This window comes from Ursus maritimus, unplaced genomic scaffold, assembly GCF_017311325.1.
Source record: "Ursus maritimus isolate PB19 unplaced genomic scaffold, ASM1731132v1 scaffold_31, whole genome shotgun sequence".
Lineage (NCBI taxonomy): Eukaryota > Metazoa > Chordata > Mammalia > Carnivora > Ursidae > Ursus > Ursus maritimus.
The window spans coordinates 19,778,239-19,805,554 of record NW_024425675.1 but is presented as its reverse complement, the minus strand read 5'-3'; the positions used below and the strand labels follow the sequence as shown (position 1 = coordinate 19,805,554).

At 39.3% G+C, this 27,316-nt stretch overlaps 1 protein-coding gene across 1 annotated transcript in view; it reads right to left on the bottom strand.

The window, feature by feature from the left end:
* FAM107B (family with sequence similarity 107 member B) overlaps positions 1-18,585 on the bottom strand; it is a 234,706-nt gene extending 216,121 nt beyond the window's left edge. The window contains exon 1 of the mRNA XM_008692009.2: positions 18,172-18,585. Within this exon, the coding sequence (XP_008690231.1) occupies positions 18,172-18,585 (414 nt within the window). The remainder of the gene's footprint in view (positions 1-18,171) is intronic.
* Positions 18,586-27,316: the final 8,731 nt, after the last annotated feature.

Here is a 27,316-nt window from a genome sequence, read left to right as displayed (position 1 = left end):
TTGCAAGGACGTCTAGTACTATGTTGAACAATAATGGTGAGAGTGGGCATCCTTGTCGTGTTCCTGATCTTAAGGGAAAGGCTTTCAGCTTTTCCCCATTGAGAATGATATTCGCTGTAGGCTTTTCATGGATGGTTTTTATGAAATTGAGGAATGTACCCTCTATCCCTACACTCTAAAGGGTTTTAATCAGGAAAGGATGCTGTATTTTGTCAAATGCTTTTTCTGCATCAATTGAAAGGATCATATGGTTCTTGTCTCTTCTCTTATTAATGTGATTTATCACACTGATCAATTTGTGAATGTTGAACCACCCTTGTATCCCAGGGATGAATCCCACTTGGTCATGATGGATAATCCTTTTAATGTACTGTTGGATCCTATTAGCTAGGATCTTGTTGAGAATTTTGGTGTCCCTATTCATCGGGGATATCAGTCTATAATTCTCCTTTTTGATGGGGTCTTTGCCTGGTTTGGGGATCAAGGTAATACTGGCCTCATAGAATGAGTTTGGTAGTTTTCCTTCTGTTTCTATTTTTTGAAAAAACTTCAGGAGAATAGGTATTATTTCTTCTTTGAATGTTTGGTAGAATTCTCAGGGAATCCATCAGGCCCTGGACTCCTGTTTTTTGGGAGGTTTTTGATCACTACTTCAATCTCTTCATGAATAATCAGTCTGTTTAGATAATCAGATTCTTCCTGTTTCAGTCTTGGAAGTCTATAGGTTTCCAGGAAGGCATCCATTTCTTCCAGGTTGCTTAATTTATTGCCATAGAGGTGTTGATAATAGTTTCTAATGATTGTTTCTATTTCCTTGGTGTTGGTTGTGACCTCTCCCCTTTCATTCATAATTTTATTAATTTGTGTCCTTTCTCTATTCTTTTGAATAAGTCTAGCCAGTGACTTATTGATCTTATTTATTCTTTCAAAGAACCAGCTTCCAGTTTTGTTGATCTCCTCTACTGTGCTCCTGGTTTCTAATTCATTGATCTCTGCTCTAATCTTGATCAGTTGCCTTCTCATGCATGGGTTAGGCCTGTTCTTCTGTTCCAGCTCCAGTTTCTTAAGGTGAGGATATAAAAACTGCATTTTAGATTTTTCTGTTCCTTTAAGTGAGGCTTGGATGGCTATGTATTTTCCCCTTAGGACCACCTTTGCAGTGTTCCATAGGTTTTGGACCGATGTGTTTTTGTTTCATTGGTTTCCATAAATTGCTTAAGTTCTTCTTTAATTCCCTGGTTTACCCAATCATTCTTTTTTTTTTTAAGATTTTATTTATTTATTCGATAGAGGTAGAGACAGCCAGCGAGAGAGGGAACACAAGCAGGGGGAGTGGGAGAGGAAGAAGCAGGCTCATACTGGAGGAGCCTGATGTGGCTCGATCCCTAAGCGGGGATCACACCACTGAGCGCGAAGTCAGAAGGCTTTAACCGCTGTGCCACCAGGCGCCCTACCCAATCATTCTTAAGCAGGATGGTTCTTAGTTTCCAAGTGTTTGAGTTTCCTCAAATTTCTCCCTTTGTGATTGAGTTCCAGTTTCAAAGCACTGTGGTCTGAGAATATGCAGGAATAATCTCAGTCTTTGGTATCAGCTGAGACTTGTTTGTGACCCAGTATATGGTCTATTCTGAGGAAAGTTCCATGTAGATTCGAAAAAATGAGTATTCTGTTTTCTGGGGTGTAGTGTTCTGTATATATCTATGTGAGGTCCATCTGGTCCAGTATATCATTCAAGCTCTTGTTTCCTTTGTTGATTTTCTGCTTAGGTGATCAGTGTCTTTTGCTAAGAGCGGAGTGTTGAGGTCCCCTTCTATTAACATATTATTATCTATATGTCTCTTTATTCTGGTTAAGAGTTGGCTTGTGTATTAGCTGCTTCCCTATTAGGGATAGATATTATTTATAATTGTTGTATCCACTTTGTTGGATACATCCTTTAAGAAATAAAATAGTGTCCTTCTGTATCTCTAACACAGATCTTTAGTTTAAAGTCTAATTCTGTCTATGAGAATTGCTACCCCAGCTTTCTTTTGAGGTCTGTTGGCATGAAAAATGGTTCTCCATCCTTTCACTTTCAGTCTGGATGTATCTTTAGGTTCAAGGTGAGTCTCTTGTAGACAGCAAATGGTTGGGTCATGTCTTTTTATCTAATCTGCAACCCTGTGGCATTATGGGAGCATTTAGGCCATTCCATTGAGAGTGATTATTGAGAGATATGATTTTAATGATGTCATGCTGCCTTGCAAGTCTTTGTTTCTATAGATTGTAAATTTCTGTTCTGGTCATCACTTTAGGGTCTTTTTTACTTCTTATGAACCCCTAATATTTCTTGTAAGGGCTGGCTTTGGTGGTCAAGGCTATTCTTAAGTTTCTGCCGGTCTTGGAAGGTCCTTGCTCTCCATCAATTCTGAATGACAGCCTTGCTGGATAAAGGATCCTTGGCTGCGTGTTCTTCTCACTTAGTGCTCTGAATATGTCTTGCCAGCTTTTTCTGGCTTGCCAGGTCTCTATAGACAGGTCTGACATTATTGTGATGTTCCTCCCTCTGTAGGTGAGGATTCTCTTCCCCCTGGCCCCTATCGAGATTTTATCCTTGGATCTAAGATTTGCGAATTGTACTATTATGTGACGTGGTATTGGTCTGTTCTCATTGATCTTGGGAGGGGTCCTCTCTGCCTCTTGGACACGAATGCTTGTTTCCTTCGCCAGATTAGGGAAGTTCTCAGCTACAATTTGTTCAAATATCTCTTCTAGACCTCTCTCTTTCTCCACCCCCTCGGGGATGCTGATGATTCTGACATTGGAACGTTTCATTGAGTCACTAATCTCCCGTACTCTACATTCTTGAGATTGGATTTTTTTTAAGCCAAGTTCCCACTTTTTCCTTCTTTTTTATCATCTCATCTTCCAACTCACTAATTTGTTCTTCTGCCTCATTTACCCTGGCCGTCAGAGCATCCAGTTTAGACTGGAATTGATTCATAGCCTTTTTAATTTCTGCCAGATTTGCTCTCATTTCCGCCCTTAGAGATTCTATATTCTCGTTAATATTTTCGTTAATATTTTCAAGCCTACACATCATCTTGATCATTGTTACTCTGAACTCCATTTCTGACAATTTGGTTATATCCATATCCATTAGTTCCATGGCAGAGGCCACAGTCTCTGTTCCTTTGTTGGGGTTCCTCGTCCTTGTCATTCTGATGAGGAGTGGTTGCGGGGATGTACAGAGCCCAAATTATTGACCAGGACCCAAGCAATGTGCACTTGTTTTATAGGGACCTTAGGGATGTGGGCTTCTTGTTTTTTCAGCCTGCCTTCTGGGGGAGGGGCCTGCCGGGCTGATACTCGGGCAACCCTGTTTGGGTAGAGTTGCCCCGTCCCCTGGGGGAGGGGGGGGGATAGGCACAATGTTAACCAGTTTTTCCGGGCTTTTGTTCTCTGACGGCTTTCCCTGGTGGTTTTCTGTGACTCTTCTGAGAGTCAGAGCAGCAGTGGCCATATCCAAGCCTTTGTCTCAGAACAGAGAGATTGCAGTCTGCTCTCCACTGAGCTCTCCTGGCCACTTTAACTCTGTTTCTGTCGTGCTGCTAAAAGCCCCGTAGCATCCCAGGTTGTGTGCCCCACAAACGCTTTCCCAGTCCTTGCTCCCAGGACCGGCACGTCTCTGTCCTTTATGCTTCTAACACCGCCAGCCACCCCCGGGCACTCCAGAGCTCTGGTTTTCAGTTTGGCCGCGTGCTCACTCCTGAGCTCCCGGTTTCAGTCTGGTTTCCCAGTGGCTACCAGTCCATGAGTCCGGCCCGCTCCCCAGTGCAGGAGGCTACTGCTTCCCAGCGCCCAAGAGGGCGGCTCCCTCTGCCTTCCATTTATCTTCCAATATCTGTGCGCAGATTCACGGCTCCCCGCTTCGTACCTCAACACTCAGCGCTGGAGATGTTCGTTTGTAGAGATCCAGATGTATCTTCCTGCGTCTCAGGCTGATTTCGTGGGTGTTCAGGATGATCTGGTAGATATCCAGCTCAATTCAGGGGAGCAGATGAAAAAAGGTCTCCTACTCCTCCGCCATCTTTTCTCCTCCTATTTCTACCAATTTCTATAATGATAAATGGATCACAAATATATTGGCAATACTAAACAAAGTTCCCATGATAAAGATATATGAAGAACTCATGTAACATAAACCTCTCTCCTAATTTTGATTTTATTGATTCATCTTCTATGTGCCAAGTACTGTTCTAGGTGCTACCCATAATAGATAAAAAGAAAAGAAGATACAGCCCCTGACCTCAAGCTCTTCACAGCCTAGTGGAGAGTCAGACACATAAACACAGTGCAGTTTAATAAGTGCTTTAACTGAGGTAAACACCAAGTACCAGGCTAGCCCAGGGCAGGGCAACAACCTGGAACAGGGTGTTGGGGATGGTATCAGAAAAGACAGAGAGGAGGACAGAGCAGTAGCAGAATGAGCAGGAAAAAGTTCCCCCCAGAAGCTGGGGAACTTCTTCCAACATATAGGATCAGGTAATATGCCTTTTTTTGGCCTACTTGCCAAAAAACATTTGTACCTGTGGCAGAATTCATGGGAGGCTTTCTTTACTGCAACATATCACGGGGGAGCAAGTTGTGAGTGGGTACACATATAGCCCCTACCTGCCTCTTAAAATTGGAGGATACCAATGTTTACTGGACAATTTTGAATGGTAAAAATAGCTCGGGATAACTTGCAACACCACTACATGAAGTTACTTCTCCCTGCAGAGACTCAAGTATTACACATCCAGGTCAGATGAATCCTGGCAGAAACTCAGTCAAAAGAAAAATCTTCCCTGCAAACAGACCTCCTGATCCTAGGAAAGGGCCTGAGAATGAGAGCCTTGGGGAGAGCCACTTCCTCACTCCATACCAGAGTCTAATCAGTTGGTCTTTTTCCTCCATCACAGCTTCATGTGTGTCTTTCCTGAAACACCCAGCTCAGTCAAAAAGGAAAACAATTATCAGATAAGAAGATGTCTTACTGGTTCAGGCTATGCGCCCATTCACGTGCTTCCTTAAATAGCATCCCACACAGCCTTTATTCAGCTTCTACTGCATGATTTGCTCACACCCACTGTTTACAATGAGCACCTCCTGATGGGCAGCAACTGCCCAGCTCTAATCCTCCTTTCTTTCCCCTTAAATTATTATACCAGAAAGCAGATCAGTGAGAGCGATGTTTTCTAGCTATATTGAAGAATGATTGATAAATAAAAATTGTGCATCATTCAGGTATAAAATGTGATGTTTTGATATATGTATACATTGTGAAATGATTACCTAGTTAATTAACATATCCTTTACTTCACATCATTACCTCTTTTTTGTGGTAAGACTACTTGAGATCTACTCTCTTAACAAAGTTCAGGTGTATAATATGTTATTAATAGTAGTCACCATACTGTACATTAGGTCTCCAGAGCTTATTAACCTTATAACTGAAAGTTTGCACCCTTTGACCAACATCTCCCTTTCCCCGCCACCATTCAAAGACCTTGGCAACAACCATTCTGTTACTATGAGGGTAACCTTTTTAGCTTTCACATATTAGTGAGATCATACAGTATTTGGTTTTCTGTGTCTGGCTTAGTTCACTTAACATATGTCCTCCAGGTTTTATCCATGTTGTCACAAATGACAGGATTCCATTGTGTTATATTCCACTGTGTGTGTGTGTGTGTGTGTGTGTGTGTGTGTGTGTGTATAATCACATTTTATCCGTTCAGCCACTGGAAGACATTTAGGTTGTTTCCATGTCTGTGTCTACTGTGAATAAGGCCACAATGAACATGGGAGTGCAAATATCTCTTCAAGAAAGTGATTTTACTTCCTTTGGATATGTACCTAGCAGTAAGATTATATGGATTATACGGTAGTTCTATTTTTAATTTTCTGAGAAATCACTACATTGTTTTCCTTAATGGCTGTACCAATCGGCATTCCCAGCAGAAGTGTGTAAGTTCTAAGTGTTACTTTTTCTCTGCATCCTGCCAACACTTATCTTCTGGTTTTTTGATAATAGCCATCCTAACATTGTGGTTTTGATTTGTATTTCCTTGATGATTAGTAATACTGAACATCTTTTCATATACCCATTGGCCATTTTATATCTTCTTTGGAAAAGTGTCTTTACAGGGCCTTTGCCCATCTTTTAATTGGGTCATTTGGTTTTTGCTATTGAGTTGTCTGAGTTCCTTATATACTTTGGATATTAGCCCCTTATCAGATATATGGTTTGCAAATATTTTCTCCCAGTCTGTAGGTTGTCTCCTAATCTTATTGAGTGTTTCCTTTGCTATGCAGAAGCTTTTTAATTTTATGTACAGGCATACCTTAGAGAGATTGCGGTTTAGTTCCAGACTACTGCAATAGAACAAATATCATAATAAAATGAGTCAATTGAATTTTTTGGTTTCCCAGTGCATATAAAAGCTTCATTTACACTACACTGTAGTCTATTTAAAGTGCCCAATGGCATTTTGTCTAACAAAACCAATGCGAATATTTTAATTAAAAAATACCTTATTGCTAAAAAAAATGCTAACCATCATCTGAGCTTTCATCATGTCATAATCTTTTTGCTGATGGAGGGTCTTGCCTCGATGTTGATGGCTGCTGACTGAGCAGGGTGGGGTGCCTGTGGCAATTTTTAAAAATAAGACAGCAGTGAAATCTGTCACACTGATTGACTCTTCCTTTCATGAATGATTCCTCTGTATCATGTGATGCTGTTTGAAAGCATTTCACCCGTTGTGTATTCTTGGTACCTTTGGTGAAGATTACTTGAACATATATGGGTGATTTTTTTAGAAAAGAGATAACTTTGAATTAGCTGAAATTACAAATGTATGGTATATCACATTGGAATTTTTATAAGACTATGCATTGTTTTATGTAAAAAACAAAATATTTAAAGTCAGTTTATAATTTGCAAATTGTAGTATGTTAATTACCATTAGAAATAAATAATATATGGCACATCTTTTTGAGATTCAGGGTTTTAAGTTACAGAAACTGATTCTCCTTATGCAGGTGGACTATTTGAGGGGAAGTTTCTCTTTTTCTGTGGACAACCAAATTATGCATATGTATTTAGGTTCTAACAGTTGCCTGAGTTGTCATTTTCTGTTTAACTGAACACCAGATACCAACTAACCAGCTTCCCACACCAAAATCATAAACACTTCCCATAACAGTCCTATGCCCTTTGTGGAGACTCTCCCTTCCACTAATTTCCCAAATTTCCAAACTCTCACCTCCCCTGGTACAGAATTACAAAACCAAGTATGTCAACGTTATATCAGAGAAAGTGTTAATGAGCTCTATTTTCTTTGGAAAGGAAGAACTGTGAGTATAAAACTAAAGGCAGTTCAAATCAGGTTATCACATGTCCTTGGCTGGGGGGAAAACAAAAACCTCTAACTTACCATGATTAATATAGCATATTCATTGAGCCAGCCCCTGTGGGTCCTGGAACATAGGAAATTTTAGTTTCCAGCATACCCAGTGAGTAGAATAGTGGAATTTTTTTAACTGAAGTACAACTGCATGTTATAGAATCAAAAGAATGTAAATTCCAACTCTACAGATGTAGGTATTTGGGGAAAATGGGTCTAGTCAATGAATTGGAATCATCTTGGTGTTCTTTGGCTAGACACTCCAGGCCACTGACTATGAACAAAGTAAACCCTACTCTTTTATTAACCACCTGTGAAAATGAGGGCAAAGGATCAACTAGGTCATGGGCAGATTGCCACATTCTCTCTGATGAGCTAGAAATAGATGTTGCTCAAAAATGGGCTGACCTCTTCCTTTTGTACCTCTCTCCCTCCAACATATCAACACCTACTTAGGGTAATATTTATCATTCTTATCTGAATTGTGAATGTCAGAGTAACCACACTTGAAAATGATGCTTTAAAATTTCATGAAATTATACACTCAACTTTTATTTCTTAGCTTGGAATATATATGCCCCTCAGCTCTAAATTTTCTGAAAACTTTGCATTTTTACCATCCGCTATAGTCTTTTATGGACAGCCTCCAATAGTCAAAGCTGTACAATGTAAATTTTCATGGTTTTATGAGGATAATTTATTTTATTTCATTCTAAGAGAAGCCAGGAGGCTATCTCTTTTCAGGTTGGGTTGCAACTGAATATCTGGATCGGAAAATTCCTAAGTACACTGTGTATGTCATGCACTCTCATGCCACTATGTTTAACATCTTCTTTTTTTTTTTAAAGATTTTATTTATTTATTTGACAGAGAGACAGCCAGTGAGAGAGGGAACACAAGCAGGGGGAGCGGGAAAGGAAGAAGCAGGCTCCCAGCAGAGCAGGGAGCCCGACAAGGGGCTCGATGCCAGGACCCCGGGATCATACCCTGAGCCTAAGGCAGGCACTTAACGACTGAGCCACCCAGGCGCCCCTATGTTTAACATCTTTTGTAAGTCGAAACCTACCATAAGAAATTGTCAGGGCTTAAAAGGAATTGGGTTGGGATTCCCACCAGCTCATATCCCCCTTGGGAGGTAGGGAGCATGAAAGGGAACTATAAAACTAATATTTCCATGGATTTATAAGTTGTTTTCTATTAAAAACATTTTTATATCAAATTATCTGTCTAGCAGAAATCTTCCTTACTAGGATATTTGTTTTTATAGGTAGCCTAAGTTCTGTTCTATTTAGGCCCATAAGAAAAGGAGGAAAATATTTCATTCTAAAGAAATGCAGAAAAACTGGTTTGTACCAGAAAATGGAAATTCAGCCTATACAGTTGCTCTCCCTAATGCTTATATAAGGAAGATGCAGAGTTAAGAGTGAGATGAGGGGTGACAGATGTTTACACACAAGTTTACAATGTGCTTCTGAGTAGTACTGCCCTCTACAGATGGTACTCTCAAGGCTTATCTTCAAGACAACTTTAAGACAATAAATCATAAAATGGGCAGAAGATATGAATAGACACTTTTCCAATGAAGACATACAAATGGTTAACAGACACATGAAAAAGTGTTCAAAATCATTAACCATCAGGGAAATTCAAATCAAAACCACACTGAGATACCACCTTACGCCAGTTAGAATGGCAAAAATGGACAAGGCAAGAAACAACAATTGTTGGAGAGGATGTGGAGAAAGGGGATCCCTCCTACATTGTTGGTGGGAATGCAAGTTGGTATAGCCACTCTGGAAAACAGTGTGGAGGTCCCTTAAAAAGTTAAAAATTGAGCTACCCTATGATCCAGCAATTGCGCTACTGGGTATTTACCCCAAAGATACAGACGTAGTGAAGAGAAGGGCCATATACACCCCAATGTTCATAGCAGCATTGTCCACAATAGCTATATCGTGGAAGGAGCCGAGATGCCCTTCAACAGATGACTGGATTAAGAAGATGTGGTCCGTATACACAATGGAATATTACTCAGCTACCAAAAAGAACGATTTCTCAGCATTTGCTGCAACATGGACGGCACTGGAGGAGATAATGCTAAGTGAAATAAGTCAAGCAGAGAAAGACAATTATCATATGGTGTCTCTCATCTATGGAACATAAGAACTAGGAAGATCAGTAGGAGAAGAAAGGGATAAAGAAAGGGGTGGTAATCAGAAGGGGGAATGAAGCATGAGAGACTATGGACTCTGCGAAACAAACTGAGGGCTTCAGAGGGGAGGGGGTGGGGGAATGGGATAGGCTGGTGATGGGTAGTAAGGAGGGCACGTATTACATAGTGCACTGGGTGTTATACGCAACTAATGAATCATCGAACTTTACATCAAAAACCAGGGATGTACTGTATGGTGACTAACATAATATAATAAAAAAATATTATTATAAAAAATAAATAAAACATTATATTAAACAAAGAAAAAAATAAGGCATTGAAAATAAAAATAAATTTGTTGAATGAGATCAATTACCTATAGAGGCGAATACTTCCAAGAGCTTTTCTATTAATAGGTATTCAGGAGTCTCTCCAACACTAAATTCCAATTAATATGGCCTTGATGTAGCTCCAACAGAACATGGCTGGAATCTGATTCTAACCAAGGAAGCTGAAACCCAATTAATTAATCCATCCCAGGTCTTAACAAAAACTGTGCCAAGGAAAGAGGAAGGATGGTCATGGAGCCTAGACAAGGAGAGCACAATAAGTGGGTATTTAGTTATTGGTAGCGAATTCTGTACCACCCAAGGAAGTCATGCTTTGACTGGTTGAATTGAGCTTTCTAGTCTGCTGAAAGCGTTACCCTTATAGTGGAAATTATTCAGATGCTTACCTCCACTGAGTCCTAGTTTCCCCATCAGTATAAACCATAGGAGATAAGTTCTGAGAGGTAATGGGGGATACTTTGTATAGGATCTGCAGGCCCCTGTGAAGACCTGACTTTTAATATTAGGGAACTGGGGAGCCATTGGAAGGTTTTGAGCAGAGGAGTGATTGGGATTATAATATTGTAAAAGGATAGAAGGATCAAACTACTTAATCCATGTAAGGCACTTAGCACCGTGCCTAGTTCATTAATAGTGCTCAATAATGGGTAATCGTGATCATAAGTACCATACTTCAGTGAAGCTATCCAAGTAGCTCTTCTTCACCAAGAATAAATCATGAAGAAATAGAAAATCTGAATAGACCTATAACAAGTAAGGAGATTAAATCAGTAACCAAAAACCTTCCAACAAAGAAAAACCTCGGACCAGATGGCTTCACTGGTGAATTCTACCAAACGTGTAAAGAATTAACACCAATCCTTCTCAGACTCTTCCAAAACAAACTGAAGAGGAGGGAACACTTCCTGAATCTTTCTGTGTGGCCAGCATTACCCTGATACCCAAGTTAGACAAAGACTTAACAAGAAAAGAAAACTAGAGACCAATCCCTGATGACTATTGATGCAAAACTCAACAAAATCCTAGTGAGCAGAATTCCACTACATGTTAAGAAGATGACATGATGATCAAGTGGGATTTATTCCTGGAATGCAAGGATAGTTCAATATACAAACTATCAATCACGATAATAGACAAAATTAACAGAATAAAGGAAAAAATGGTCATATCAATTGATACAGAAAAAGCACTGGCCAAATTTAACATTCTTTCATGATAAAAATACACAACAGAGTAGGAATAGAAGGAAAGTACTTCAACACAATAAAGGCCAATTATAAAAAGCCCACACTGTACTCAATGGTAGCATCATACCCAATGGTGAAAGACTGAAAGTGTATCCTCTAAGATCAGGAACAAGACAAAGATGTTAACTTTTGCCCTTCTATTCCACTAAGTATTGTTGAATAGCATTGGAAGTTCCAGCCAAAGCAATTAGAGAAGAAATAGAAATAAAAGGCATCCAAATTGGAAAGGAAGAAGTAAAATGATCTCTGTTCACAGATGATATATTCTTATATGTAGAGACCATAAAGATCACACACATACTATTATAAGTAATAAATGAATTCAGCAAAATTGCAGGACACAAAACACATGGACAAAAATCAATTGCATTTCTATACACCAATAATGAACAATCTGAGAAGGAAATTAAAAAAACAATTTCATTTACAATAGTATCAAAATTGGAGATAAACTTAGCCTGAGGCAGGACTTTCATACTGAAAACTACAAAGCATTGCTGAAAGTAATTAAAGAAGACACAAATAAGTGGAAGGATAAAATGTATTCATGGATTTGAAGACCCAGTATTGTTGTGACTACTATCCACAGCAATCTAAAAATTCCCTGAAATCCCTATCAAAATCCAAATGATGGGGTTTTTTTGCAGAAATAGAAAAAAAAATCCATCCTGAAATTCATATGGAATCTGAAGGGATCCCAAACAGCCAAAACAATTTTGAAAAAGAACAAAGTTGGAGGTCTCATGCTTACTGGTTTCAAAACTTACTACAAAGCTACAGTAATCAAAACAGTGTGTTACTGCCATAAAAACAAACAAACCAATGAAATATAATAGACAGCCCAGAAATAAACCCTCATGTATATGGTGAAATGATTTTACAAAAGGGTGCCAAGACCATTCAATGAGGAAAGGACAGTCTTTTCAACAAATAGTGTTGGGAAAACTGGATATCCACACGGAAAAGAATGCTTTTGGACCCTTAATTTGCACCATATAAAAAAATTAACTCAGAATGGATCAAAGACCTAAAAATAAGAGCTAAAACTATAAAACTGTTAGAGGAATACATAGAGAAAAAGCTTGATGGTATTAGATTTGGCAACGATTTCTTGAATGTGACACCAAAAGCACAGGGAACAAAAGAAAAAAAATAGATAAATTAGATTTTGTCAAAGTTTTTGTACATCAAAGACACTAATTCAACAAAAAATAAACAACTCAATTTTAAAAATAGGCAAAGCCTTGATAGTCATTTCTCCAAAGATCACAAATAGCAAATAAGAACATGAAAAGATGCTCAACATCACTAATCATTAGGGAAATGAAAATCAAAACCACAATGAGATACCACTTTATTCTCATTACAATGACTATTATCAAAACAAAGAAACAAAAACTTTAGAAACAGATGGTGGCATGAATGTGGAGAAATTGGAGCCTTCGTGCATTGCTAGTGGGAATGTTTGGTACAACCACTGTAGAAAACAGTATGTCCGTTCCTTGACAAATTAAAGATAGAATTACCACATGATACAGCAATTCCCCTTCTGGGTATATATTCAGAAGAACTGAAACAGCGTCTTGAAGAGATATTTGTAAACCCATATTCATAACAGCATTATTCTCAGTTGCCAAAAGGTAGAAATGACATAATTATTCATTGACAGATGACTGTGCAAACAAAATGTGGCATATACATATGATGGAATATTATTCAGCTTTAACAAGGAAGGATATACTAATACATGTTTCCACATGGATGAACCTTGAGGACATTATGCTAAGTGAAATATACAAAAGTGTGATTCCACTAACACAAGGTAGTGAGAATAATTAAACTTACAGAGACAGAAAGTAGAAGGGTGGTTGCCAGGGGATGAGGAGAAGGGTGAATGATGAGTGGGGACTTAGCGTTTCATGAATATAGAGTCTGAATTGCAGAAGATGAAAAGAGTTCTGGAGATGGATAGTAGTGATGGTTGCCCATCATTGTGGACATATTTAATGCCACAGAACTGTATATTTTTAAATAATTAAAATTGTAAATTTTATGTTATGTATATTTTACTCTAATTTTAAAAATGTAAACCCCCCCTTCCTCTGAATCTGTACTCTCCAACAGATTTCTGGCTATCATTTCTCTTTATGTAAAATTTTCCTGTGTAGAAGATACATGGCTTAGTAAGCCCTATCCTGACAGTCCTCAAGGCTGACAACTAAACAGTCATTCTGATTTATACATCAGGCTCTTTTAATTAGAGTCAAGGAACTACATCTTACAAAAGGATGACTGACAAAATTTCATTTCTAGGCGGTATTACCACAACTCAGACCCGAAAAAGCAGTGACAGTCTAAGCCTAGGCTCTAGAGAAGTCTTGGTTACCACTTCTCTGTCTAGTAGCAAAAACCAGCCTGTTATAAAAAGCAATGCAGTTGTCAACTCCAAGATAGGCCCTGTTTTCCCTACCTTATTATAAAACTAACTTGTAGTTGAAAATACCCAGGAATGGGGTGCCTGGGTGGCTCAGTCACTTGTGTGACTGACTCTTGGTTTTGACTCAGGTCATGATCTCAGGGTTGTGAGACTGAGCCCTGTATCAGGCTCCGTGGTCAGTGGGGAGCCTTGATTGAGAGTCTCTCTCCCTCTCCCTCTGCCCCTCCCCCAACTCATACATTTGCGCATGCAGTCTCTTTCTCTCGCTCTCTCTCTCTCTCTCTCTCTCTCGCTTTCGGTCTCAAATAAATAAATCTTAAAAAAAAAAAATACCCAGCAATGATTTCCCAAACCACAATTACTTTCTTTTCCTGTGTCAGAGAGGCTACTTTGTTGGAGTAAAAACTGAATAAAAACTTACTACTGCTATAGAAAGTCTCTGAAACTACCAAACTATTCTAAAGTCCTCAGCTGCTTCATGTGGGAACACATGTGGGAAGGCGTCTTTCTTTTGTTTTTGTTTTTTCAAGATTTTCTTATTTATTTGACAGAGAGAGAGAGCACAAGCAGGTGGAGCAGCAGGCAGAGGGAGAGGGAGAAGCAGATTCCCTGTTGAGCAGGGAGCCAGACATGGAACCCTGGAATCATGACCTGAGCTGAAAGCAGACGCTTAACTGGCTGAGCCACCAGGCACCCCACCTGTGCTTTCTTACACTGCCAACATTGTGAAGGGAGAGAGAGGAGAAAAATAGCACCATTCAACTAGGAAGGCAATTTTAAAAGAATAAGGTAGAAACCCTTCTCCTCCATATATTCCAGCCTCCCCTGTCTTCCCAAGGCTAAAATGGGAGCCTCTTCCACGTGCTCTTATGGGTGTCCATTGTTGAGCCATAAGCCTTCTCATATTGCATTGACACCACCTGTTCACTCTATCTTCCACTGGAATGGAAGCAACCTCACAAACTATGTCTTCAGTCTTTGTTACCTCGGGGCTAAGGCTGTCCTGGCACACAGTAAGAACACAATAACTTTTGGCCAGAAAAATAAACAGCATACTGCTATGTTTAATTAACTCTGCAATCCCAGCAATTATTAGACACTTCAACTGCAAGACCACTAAGAAAGAAAAAAAATTACAATCAGAAGATACCAGGAGTTGTAAGACATTCCAATGTTAGGGTTATTATCACCTTGATTTCTGGCCTGAAACAGGGAAGAGATGGCCACAAAAAGGTTGAAGACTTAATGGTATCACTTCATAAATGCAGATATGTGCATTTACATTTACACAAACAAAAACCTTTTTTAGGGGCGCCTGGGTGGCGCAGTCGTTAAGCGTCTGCCTTCGGCTCAGGGCGTGATCCCAGCGTTCTGGGATCGAGCCCCACATCAGGCTCTTCTGCTAGAAGCCTGCTTCTTCCTCTCTCACTCCCCCTGCTTGTGTTCCCTCTCTCACTGGCTGTCTCTGTCAAATAAATAAATAAAATCTTAAAAAAATATATTAAAAAAAAAACTTTTTTAATTAGTTCACTTGGCCTATCTTGAGCTTTTCCTCTCAGACCAGTTGTTTCAGATTTTGAAGAATCACCCTCTTGTCTGAACACAGGTAATTATAGATAGAGGGACTTGTCCCCATTTCTTAGTTATGGTTATATTCTGAGGCTGAGCTCTAAAAAAGAGTATTATTTGTTGTGTCTACCAAGACAGTTTAAATGATGAGGATCAGTGCATTAAAGGGGAAATACTTTTGCCTCCAGGCAAGACTCTAATAAAAGAAATAAAAGAAGCTCATTCATCATCTGCTGAGGGGAAACATATCACTACAGAAATTACTAGGTAATGAAAAATCTGGGCAGTCCCATGGCACTTTTAATCAGAAGATCTCAATACAGTCCCACCATGTCATCAACAAAGTCTTGTCATCAACAGGATGAGAAGTGGAAAGTGTTATATATCATAAATCTAAGATTTTTAAAAGGTTAATCAAATTAATAAAAAGCAGATAATAAGGATGATCATTATATACACAGATACATTTACATATAAATACACATACACACACAAAATTTTAATTTGGTTGCATGTCAGATGAGATCATGTGTGAATATTTGATTGTAAATCCCTAAACACCACACAAGCAATAATAAGGAGCTGAGTTTCAAACCTGGCTCTACCACTTCCTCCCCCTGCGACCTTAGGCAAGTGTCTTACCTTCTCTAAATGTCAGAGAATTATGAGAATATGCACCTCACTGTAACCAGGGTCCATGGGATACTCCCCATAAAGCACTTAGAAGAATGGCTGGCATATGGCAAGTGCTCTGTAAATATTAGCACCCTGCATTTGAACTACAATAGATGCCCATTTACCACTCCTACAGGACCCCCTTCTCCCACACAGCCTGGACTTAGTTTCACAATGTTTTCATTTCATCACTCCCAGTTTGGTCTCACTTCCCTCCCACCCAGTCTGGGACCCATACAACTGCATTTGCTACCCCTTGGGGTCTGTTCTTCTTTGGCCCTTCCACCTCACCTTCCTGCTCTTCCTTTAATGATATCCTTAGGCCAGGATCATCACAATGACCTCAGCTCCGTCTTCTCAACTCTAATCCATTCTACACAGCTTTACCTCTTTATGAAATCCTAAGTATGACCTTTCTCTTCTCAAAATTCTCAAAGCTTCTCCACTGCGTAATAAGTTCGCTTATGACCACAGCATTCAAGACATTTCGCTTTTGGCTTCCATCTGCCTTTCCAGGTCTCTCTCAATTTAGCCAATCTGATGTACTTATCCTTATGCTACATTCCCCCACATCCATGGTTTTGTTCATACAATTTTCTTTTATTGCAATGTCCTCCCCTTCATCTCTGGCTTTAAAAATCCTAACCCTCCTTCTAAGCCAATCTCAAATTCCACCTCCACTGCAGTGTACCTTTCCAACCTCCATTGAACTATCTTATGTGTGTCTTCTTTGGGATACTTATATTTAATCTTGCATTGGGGTCTATTCCATCATAAGGCCTGCTTCACCTCTGTAATCTATCCCTGATTTTGCTCATACAAGTGAACAATAAATATGGATGTTGCCCACTATGCTTAATTGGTTATATTTGAATACACATATTTACTTTGAGCCTCTGTGTCACATATGCCACTAAAACAGGAAGATAAAATCAAATCAACCTTTTGTATTTGCTGCTGTATTTAGCAATTCAGAGTGGGTCCCGGGTTGTTGGAATCTCTACCCAACAGAATCTTCCAGCTCATCAAACCAATGTATCATGGGTTCCTTTAACATGCAACAAATAAAAACTTGGCCATGATATGTCCACTTAGCTAACTACTATACTACTAAAAATATCTTAATCTGGATGTGGATTTAAGCTGAAAATTGAACAATACATGTTTTTGCTTTTGTTTGTTTTGGGTTTTGATTTAGTGATGCTAGGGGGAAAAAAACAAACCATTACAGTTCTTGCTGTAATAGAGGGCTTAGGGAAATCCTCTATCCAATCTCAGAATAGAAAGATGTAGACAATAGAGCTAAGATTCAGTAATTTAAGGTAAGCCTGTAGAATATCAAATGAAACTATTTTTAAAAACATGTGTTAACCCTATCTTCACTATTTGTTTTCAATGCTAATGAGGCCTCTTGGTCAGCAAGTCAGACAAAATATGATTTGTTAAACTAGATGGAAAACAGTGATTTTTGGAAATCAGAATATCTTAGTAATGGATCCCCAAAGACTTCTCAGGTTTTTAAGTCTGGTTCTAAGCTAGTTGGCCAGGAATACGACCAAAAAATGCTCTAAAGGTATCTCTGGAAAACACCATTTGGGAAGCCCTGCCTCTTGAGATTACCAAGAATTTTGACATGGCTGTGTAGCCCAATCTAATCAGAATAGTCAACAATTAAAATTCAGTAATGCCTCCAACAAGAAGACAGATTGAATACATAACTCAAGATGATGTCTTTGGAGAGCAGCAACACTTTTTTTTGAAATAACTTCCTTCTCCTCCCTCTAAGTTGGAAAACTATCACAGGAACACCTATATTATGAATAGTTTTACAGGTCAGTTCCTTTCTTTACTGCTATGCATATAGTGATCATCATTTCCAAATTTTCCCAAACCACGTGATTCATTTTAAGTTGGGGCAGTTTCTTAATTCTATAATCAGATCTTTTATATTGTGGATTTTCATACAAATAAATTCACGTACCAGTTAAAAAAAAAAAAAACTTTCCCAGACTACCTTACCCCTAATCTTTTATTCAGACACTGTTGGCTCTGAAGAACCAGTTAATGAAAGGCCAGTTTTGGTCATTGCTAAGGCCCCAGTGCTTATTCTCATTGCCTCCCTCTATATCCTTTGAGAACATTATGAGAATTTAAGAGGCTTTACACACTTCCTCTTACTAGTAAGAGTTCCCCTCAATGTCTTATTCACTAATAATATTAAACAAGTTTATTTCCTGAAGGCATCCACCAAATGATCAGAACTCTCCTCCAACACCATTCCTTCTATAACAGCATTGGGAAAACTCACCGTTGGCATTTCAATAATTGATGGTCTGGGGATAGAAGTCTGGAAAGTAACTGCTTCACTGCCCAATTTACCTTCTAGGGAACCAGGTGAATCCTCAGGGGTCTCAATAGGCTGGTTGGCAGTGTGGTTACTTGAATTCAGATTTGCACTGCCATTTTTCTCTGAGCAGATGCCGGAATCTCGCCTTTCCTCTGGAGTTCCTTCTTCCCCTTTCGAGTGACTTGGGTGCCTCCCTGCTTTGGCCATGGGCTGAACATAGATGGTGGAATGAGTATCAGCTGCGCTGGGCTGGTCAAAGGACGCATTCTCTCTTGTATTCCCAAAACAAGCAAGCAGAGCTGAGCATGGAAAAGGATGCATCCTTCTAGATGGAGATTTCAGTCTTTTGGTGAGCCTTGCTTTCCATGTGGACATGACCTGCAGTGAGACATTGCACAGTTCAAAGCAGGGGAAATTTTCCGGGGTTCAGATAACCTCCAGGTTCCTTATAGTAACTATTTCCTTGCCTGAAGAGAAGGACTTTCTAGTGGTTACCTCTAAATAGAAGATTAGGAGGTGGCAATGCCACCCTCCCTTGGAGACACTTAGCAGCCAACTCCCCTTCGGGAAGCGTCTATCCCAGGGTGATTTCACGCTCTTCCTTCCTTGATACTGTCAGTGGCTAAAGAAAGCTGTCTGTGAGGCATGTGTTGGCTTGGGTTACAGTCCCCAGGCAGGGCAGACGCTTCAGTGTAAGGTAGTGCCAAGTCAAAAGACAGTTGCTTCAGGTTACCCTGAAGGCATAAAGATAATGTAGCCTGATAGCGTCCGCCATAATAGCATCAGCCTGTGTATCAATAACATCATAACAGCAGCATAACCTTCTTAGGTTACCCCCTTCAATTATTTATTCCCCCAAACAAAACAAACACCACCCAGTTATCCATCCTGAACGAGGACCCCTAGAGGGTCCTCGACCCTGGCAGCTGTTTCATTATTAAAATAGGAGGTAGATTTGAATCTTTTGTCTGGAGAGATCCATGTTTGGGTTTGATGTCACAGGGACTTTTCTGGATCTTTCCTGAATCCTCCTCAAACAAGCTTCCTGGATTCAGGATCCATATTCCTCCTTCTGGTAATTATAAATGAGTCTTTGTTAATTTGCTTTTTCACTACCCATGCTAAGTTCATGATTAATCTTCAACAACACTGAAACAAAAATATTAGCTAAAATGAACAATTAACGCAAGTATGTATGTGTGAATGTGTGTTTTCTTCATTTACTGTGTATATTACTTAATTTTGGAAAATAACCCCCTTTTGAACATAGATCTTCTATTTTTCAACACATCAATATGTGAATGGTGAAAAATAATAATCAATTATAAGAATATGCTCAAAATTGAGATTTTTCCTTAGCCAAGCATCTGCTAGAAATGTTGGAGAAAGATAATACTATAATGGTTTTACTGTTAATAGTGACTTTCAGATCAAGATTTCAGGGTATATTACCCATTCTAATTTATTCATTTTCTCTCTCTTTTAATTTAATGTCAAGATGTGCTCTTAAGCCCAAACAGGTGGTAGATATCACAGCACTAATCCCCCATTTTACAGAGACAGAAAACAATTCTTCAAAATTTCAAGAGACTAACACAAGGTTATGCTGTTGAGAAGGGCTAGTGAAAAGTCCAAGATCACTGCTACCCCATCTGATCTCTGAGTCTCACTCAACCTGACAATCATCTTATTCACATGGCAGCTGTACTGAGAACATTGCTTTGAATGGGAGGTCACGGCCATCATACACTAAGTCAGATACAGCTTGAGGAAGGTGCATACAGCATCAAATGCAGACTTTACTTTAGTCTTTACCAAAATTTAGAAATAAAATATAAAAAGCTGCCATTACTGAGAGGTTACCATGTCGCGAGCCCTGTGCTATCCCGGGTATACCAACTTCCCAGTCTTGAGGGATCATTCTCCCTTTAACACCCAAGTATAACCAGTGTAAACGCCCCTTCCACGATAGCAGGAAGTCCAGGCTTTTAGCAGGCTCCCTAACCAGGTGTATCTGAGGAGCCCTAGGAACTGTGTTTTGTCTCTTTTCTGCTGTGGTCACTATGGTCCTCTCAGGCAGGGTGACTCCAAGATGCTTCCCTCACATGGCTCCTTCTTTGTCCCCTCCCTACCAAGCACGTTTACAGTGAAGCAAGGATGGCTTGCAGATGGCAGGAGGGAATTAAAGAGAAGTAAAAATAATTCTTAAACTTGGTTTCATTCACTCATTCATTTATTCACTCAACTATATGCCAAGCACTGTCTAGAACTAGAGAGACAACAGTTAACAATGCACCTTTCAAGTGGCTACAGTTGGTAGACTCCTGGGCAAAAAACCTCTGAGTCCTCCCCTGACCTGTTGTATCTCTCTTGGCCCTGAGCTTGCAGCCCTTCCATGTGGATCACCTCACCTCCCTCAGGGGCATGCCCAGGAATTCTCGCCGGAGTGCCAGCTCCAGCCCATGCAGTGGCTTCTTTTTAGCTAATGGTAGCTAAGTCTTAGCTAAAATAACAGTAACAGATATTGGTTTTTGAGTGTTTATTATCAGTCATGAGTCTCAACAAATTAACTCATTTAATCCTTACAACCCTAGAAGAAAGGTGATATTATTAATTCTCATTTTTACCCATTAGAAAAACAAGACACAGAAACTTAAGTAACTTGCCCAAGGTCACAACATTGTTAAGCAAGAGAGCCAGGATTATGAGTCCAGGCAGCCTGGCCCCAGAGTTCATGCATTTAATCACTTTACAATATCACTTTCCAAAAATACACACATGCTCCAAAGAGGAACTTTCCAATAGCCTTCAATTCAACACACTACCTCTAGGAATTTATTCTACAGATATACATATACATAGAGATATGTCCAGAAATATTTATTGCAAAAGTGTTTGGAATCACAAAATTATTGTTAATCAGTAGAGACAATTTAATATATATTTTAAAAATCCAGACAATTGACCACTATGCAGCTATTAAAAAGAAGGATGTAGAGACTTCTGGTTTAATATGGTATGCTAAGTAAGCACATGTATTTATATCCTTCCCTTTTTAAGAAATAATTAAGAAAATAGTAATGGAATTTTTTTAAGGCTTAAATTCACAATACCAAAGAGAACAGGAAGAAGGCTTTTAACATACAAGAAAACTCAACAAATTCCTATAAAACAAAAATCAGATGAAATATTAATTAATGAAAAAAACCCTAAAAACAGAAAGCCAGCATGCTGAGTACAACTGCATGGAACCTCTTGGCTTGAGCAACAGTTGAAATGGAATTTAAGAGAAGGTCTGAAAATGTGAAATTAATTGAAGGTCTGATTATGAAAGTCAAGTTTCCTATATCTTCCGATACCAGCAAACAGTCTACAACATGAGTGGGTGAATAAATAAAATGAATGAATGAATAAATTAAATTAAATAAGTAAACATGGATAAATAAATAAAAGTTAAGTTGTGGGGTCAGGGTCTTATTAAAATGTATCTTTTAAAAACTGTCTAATCTTGGGCACCTAGGTGGCTCTGTGGGTTAAATGTCTGCCTTTAGCTCAGGTCACGATCTCAGGGTCCTGGGATCAAGCCCTGCATTGGGCTCCCTGCTCAGCGGGGAGTCTGCTTCTCTCTTTGCCCCTCTGCCCCTCTCCTGCTCATGCTCACACTCTCTCTCTCTTTCTCTCAAATAAATAATTTTTTTTAAAAAAACTGTCTAATCAGTTCTTATCTAAACTATTTGATGAACTATCTAAAGAACTAACAAAGGTAACTAGTGTGGATGTGAATATCCAAGAATAAAGACCTTCTGCTTCTTTATTTCAGCCCCTACATAATAGCTGAGAGTTCTCTTCCTGTCCATTTAAAGTGAACCCATAAATGGGGAAAAGCTGAGAGCCTTTCCTTTAAGATCAGGAACAAGACAAGAATGCCCACTCTCGCCATTATTGTTCAACATAGTACTAGAAGTCCTAGCAACAGCAATCAGACAACAAAAAAGAATAAAAGGTATTCAAATTGGCAAAGAAGAAGTCAAACTCTCTTCACAGGTGACATGATACTTTATGTGGAAAACCCACAAGACTCCACCCCCAAATTACTAGAACTTGTAGAATAATTCAGTAATGTGGCAGGATACAAAATCAATGCACAGAAATCAGTTGCATTTCTATACACTAACAATGAGACTGAAGGAAGAGAAATTAGGGAATGGATTCCATTTACAATAGCACCAAAAACCGTAAGATATCTTGGAATAAACTTAATCAGAGAGGTGAAGGATGTATACTCTAGAAACTACAGAACACTGATGAAAGACATTGAAGAAGACACAAAAAGATGGAAAAACATTCCATGCTCATGGATCGGAAGCATAAGCATAGTTAAAATGTCTATGCTACCCAGAGCAATTACACTTTGAACGCCATCCCGATCAAAATACCAATGACACTTTTCAAAGTGCTGGAACAAACAAGCCTAAAATTTGTGTGGAACCAGAAAAGACCCCGAATCGCCAAGGAAATGTTGAAAAAGAAAAACAAAACTGGTGTCATCACGTTGCCTGATTTCAAGCTATACTACAAAGCTGCGATCACCAAGACAGCATAGATCAATGGAACAGAATAGAGACTCCAGGGGTGCCTGGGCGGCTCAGTTGTTAAGCGTCTGCCTTCCGCTCAGTGCATGATCCTGGAGTCCTGGGATTGAGCCCCACATTAGGCTCCTCTGCTGGGAGCCTGCTACTTCCTCTCCCACTCCCCCTGCTTGTGTTCCCTCTCTCGCTGGCTGTCTCTCTCTCTCTCTCTCTGTCAAATAAATAAATTAAATCTTTAAAAAAAAAAAGAATAGAGACTACAGAAATGGACCCTTGACTCTATGGTCAACTAATCTCTGACAAAGCAGGAAAAAACATCCAGTGGAAAAAAGACAGTCTCTTCAATGGTGCTGGAAAACTCAACAGGTATATACAGAAGAATGAAACTTGACCGTTCTTTCACACCATACACAAAGATAAACTCCAAATGGTTGAAAGACCTCGATGTGAGACAGGAATCCATCAAAATCATAGAGGAGAACATAGGCTGTAACCTCTTCGACATCGGCCACAGAAACTTCTTTCATGACACATCTCCAAAGGCAATTGAAACAAAAGCAAAAATGAACTTTTGGGACTTCATCAAGATAAAAAGCTTCCGCACAGCAAAGAAAACAATCATCAAAACAAGAGGCAACTCACAGAATGGGAGAAGATATTTACAAATGACACTACAGAGAAAAGGCTGGTATCCAAGGTCTATAAAGAACTTCTCAAATTCAATACCCAAGAAACAAATAATCAAATTAAAAAATGGGCAGAAGATATGAACAGACACTTTTCCAATGAAGACATACAAATGGCTAACAGACACATGAAAAAGTGTTCAAAATCATTAGCCATCAGGGAAATTCAAATCAAAACCACATTGAGATACCACCTTATGCCAGTTAGAATGGCAAAAATTGACAAGGCAAGAAACAACAAATGTTGGCGAGGATGTGGAGAAAGGGAACCCTCTTACAGGGTTGGTGGGAATGCAAGTTGGTACAGCCACTTTGGAAAACAGTGTGGAGGTCCCTCAAAAAGTTAAAAATAGAACTACCCTATGACCCAGCAATTGCACTACTGGGTATTTACCCCAAAGATACAGATGTAGTGAAGAGAAGGGCCATATGCACCCCAGTGTTCATAGCAGCATTGTCCACAATAGCTAAATTGTGGAAGGAGCCAAGATGCCCTTCAAAAGGTGACTGGATTAAGAAGATGTGATCATATATACAATGGAATATTACTCAGCTATCAGAAAGAATGATTACTGAACATTTGCAGCAACATGGATGGCACTGGAGGAGATTATGCTAAGTGAAATAAGTCAAGCAGAGAAAACAATTATCATATGGTTTCACTTACTTGTGGAACATAAGGAATAGCAAGGAGATCGTTAGGAGAAGGAAGGGGAAAATGAAGGGGTTGGGGAATAGAGAGGGAGATGAGCCATGAGAGACTGTGGACTCTGGGAAACAAACTGAGGGTTTTAGAGGGGAGGGGGTAGGGGGATAGGCTAGCCCAGTGAAGGGTATTAAGGAGGGCATGTATTGCATGGAGCACTGGGTGTAATACACAGTGAATCATGGAACACTACATCAAAAACTAATGATGCACTGTATGGTGACTAACATATAATAAAATAAATAAATAAAAAATAAAGTGAACCCATAAGTTAATGCGTCTCACCAACATTTACAGAGCTCCCAGTATTCAAACTCTTCCCTCATGTGAAAATACAAATAGATCAAAAGGTATCACAGGACATTTAAGAACTGCTAACATCAATTACAATAAGCAAAGAAAAAGGAAATATCCTAGAAAGGAAGAATGAGAGAATGGCGTGGATTAGGCAGCAATATCTGCCATTCAAAGTATGGTAGAGTATGCAGTAAACTACAGCACAGCTGGATTCTGAGTGATGGGAGGAGGGTAAGGGGGAGAATCTTTGCAACTTGATACCAGGAACATTCTCTGTGGATGCCACACAAGTCATGACAGGGGTCCTAGAGAATTTGAAAACATTAATTTGCTGTGCTATAAAAACTGTTTACAAAGCTATAATAATATAAACACTATTACCATTTTTTCAGTTTTCAGAATTAATATACAGAACAAGAGTTGCATACTTGTGACTCTAAAGCAAAATTAGGCCTAAAGATGTGTTTTGTTTGGCTAATGACATTCTAAAAGAATTAGCGCATCACTGTTAGATCACAGAAACCACCACTCTCTGTATCTTTCACTGAATCAGTTCACAAGTTTATGTAAATAGAACACTATAGACATTAGAGTTTGTGGTCTAGGGTGGGTATTTGTTATTGTTGGTGCCCAGCATCCATCCTTTCTTTTGGTAACAGCACCCCAGTTTCCTTTTGGGGAACTCTTTCTGTCCTTTTCTAGAACTTTAGGCCTGGCTCCAGAGGTGGGTGTTAGGTAATCAACATCCCCGAAGCCCCGATCACAGTGATAGGTTCAAGGATGTACATGAGAACGCACTGTCCAATCAGAATAAATCCCAAATTTGACTTGGAAGAAACTTTCTCTCTTGGGGCACCTGGGTGGCTCAGTCGTTAAACGTCTGCCTTCAGCTCAGGGCGTGATCCCGGCATTCTGGGATCGAGCCCTGCATCAGTCTCCTCCATTGGGAGCCTGCTTCTTCCTCTCCCACTCCCCCTGCTTGTGTTCCCTCTCTCGCTGCCTGTCTCTCTCTCTCTGTCAAATAAATAAATCTTTAAAAAAAAAAAAAAAGAAGAAACTTTCTCTTCTTTCCACTGGATTAACTCAGAGAAAGTATAAGACTGGAGCAGCTGCCATAATCTTGTATCCTTGAGGGGAGAGCTTTCCCAGGATGGAACCAGCACAAGGCAGAATTTAAGAGATGGAGAGAAACCAGGTCCTGAAAATACTAAGCTTTGCATAGACTATGTTTTTCCCTGGATTTCCTTTCCTGATTTATTTGTGTGAGTTGAGTTTTCTGTCACTTGCTACTAAAAGAGTCCTAATCAGTATATGACTCACAGGTACCAGGAAATCGCAGAAGACTTCGTTATGGTTACAGAATAGGGTGAAAACATTATCAAATTGACAATGGCAAAGTAAAGGGAGAGCTGAGAGACTCTGAAAAACGAACAAGTCGTGAGGCAGTGATGTACTTGGAGAGAAGGATTGGTTTGCTAATATTCTTACATTTCAAAGTCAAAAGGACTCCCTGTCGTTGATGCAAAGAGAAACAGTTATGTGCAGTGTCTGAGGCTGCAGAGCAATACTAGATCTATAACGGGGTGCCTAAGAGAAACCTTTTAGGCACCCCGCTATAGAGCAATACGTGATCCATAGCGGGGTGCCTAAGGGAACTCTCTTAGGCATCCCGCTATAGAGCAATACTTGATACATAGCGGTGTGCCTACTCTTAGGCACACCACAATAGAACAATACTTGATCCCTATAGAGCAATACTTGATCTCTTAGGCACCCCGCTATAGAACAATACTTGATCCCAGTACGGGGAATTGAAGTAGAGTTGAAGCCATATCAGGAAGATATAGGGCAGAGTAAGGAGCCAAATGCTCACCTGTCTTATCTGAAAATTCATGGTAATGTTTAGAATTGATAAAGACAAAACCATATTAGTGGGATAGGTGGTCATCTATCATATCTGAATGTCAATAGATAATATTTCAACTCAAATTAATAAACAGAAGCATAAACATGTTATTTATTATATTGTACTATCCATCAGAAAACCAAAGACTGAAACAGGTAGAAGAGGTTGCCTTTAAGGGAACAGGGATAGAGGTGAGGATGTGAGGGAGATGATTTTCTTCTACTATAAATCTTTATATATGGTTTAAACTTAAATCATATGTGAGTATTATTCTAATACGATTTTTAAAAGAAAGGAATGTGGTTAATTTACATATGGCAACATGGAAAATCTCCAAGATATGTTTTAAATGACAAAAGCAAATTGAAAAACAAGTTATATAGTATGCTTCAAATTGTATTAAATGTGTGCACACATCTATATGCCTATATAAATACATACATGTGTGTGTCTATACTTATACAGATAACTTATGAAAATATGCCTAAGAAGTATCAGCCTCTGGAGAGGGGCTCTAAACATCTGGACTGGGAAGAAGACACTTTTCAAGATATGTCCTGTTGTTTGACTTTATTTAACCATATGCAAATATTAATTTTTCAATTTAAAAAAAATACCATAGAAACATTCCAAGGTAACATGGCTCCAACATAATTATTTCTAAACAGGGTCACAGATAAAAGTCAAAGTTTTGGCTCAAGTGATCTCTCCAAAGAGAAGACTAACAAGGCTGATCTAAGAGGGAATGTAGTCATTTGGTGCCATTGTCAGAATGCCTTAAGAATATTTGTCATTTTCCATCTAGAACTCACAGGTGAAACACTAACAGTGGGACTCACTTATTCAAAAGATATTTATTGAGAACCCATGACATAGCAGATTCTGAGTGAAGGGCTCCTATAGGGATATGAGCAAACAAGAC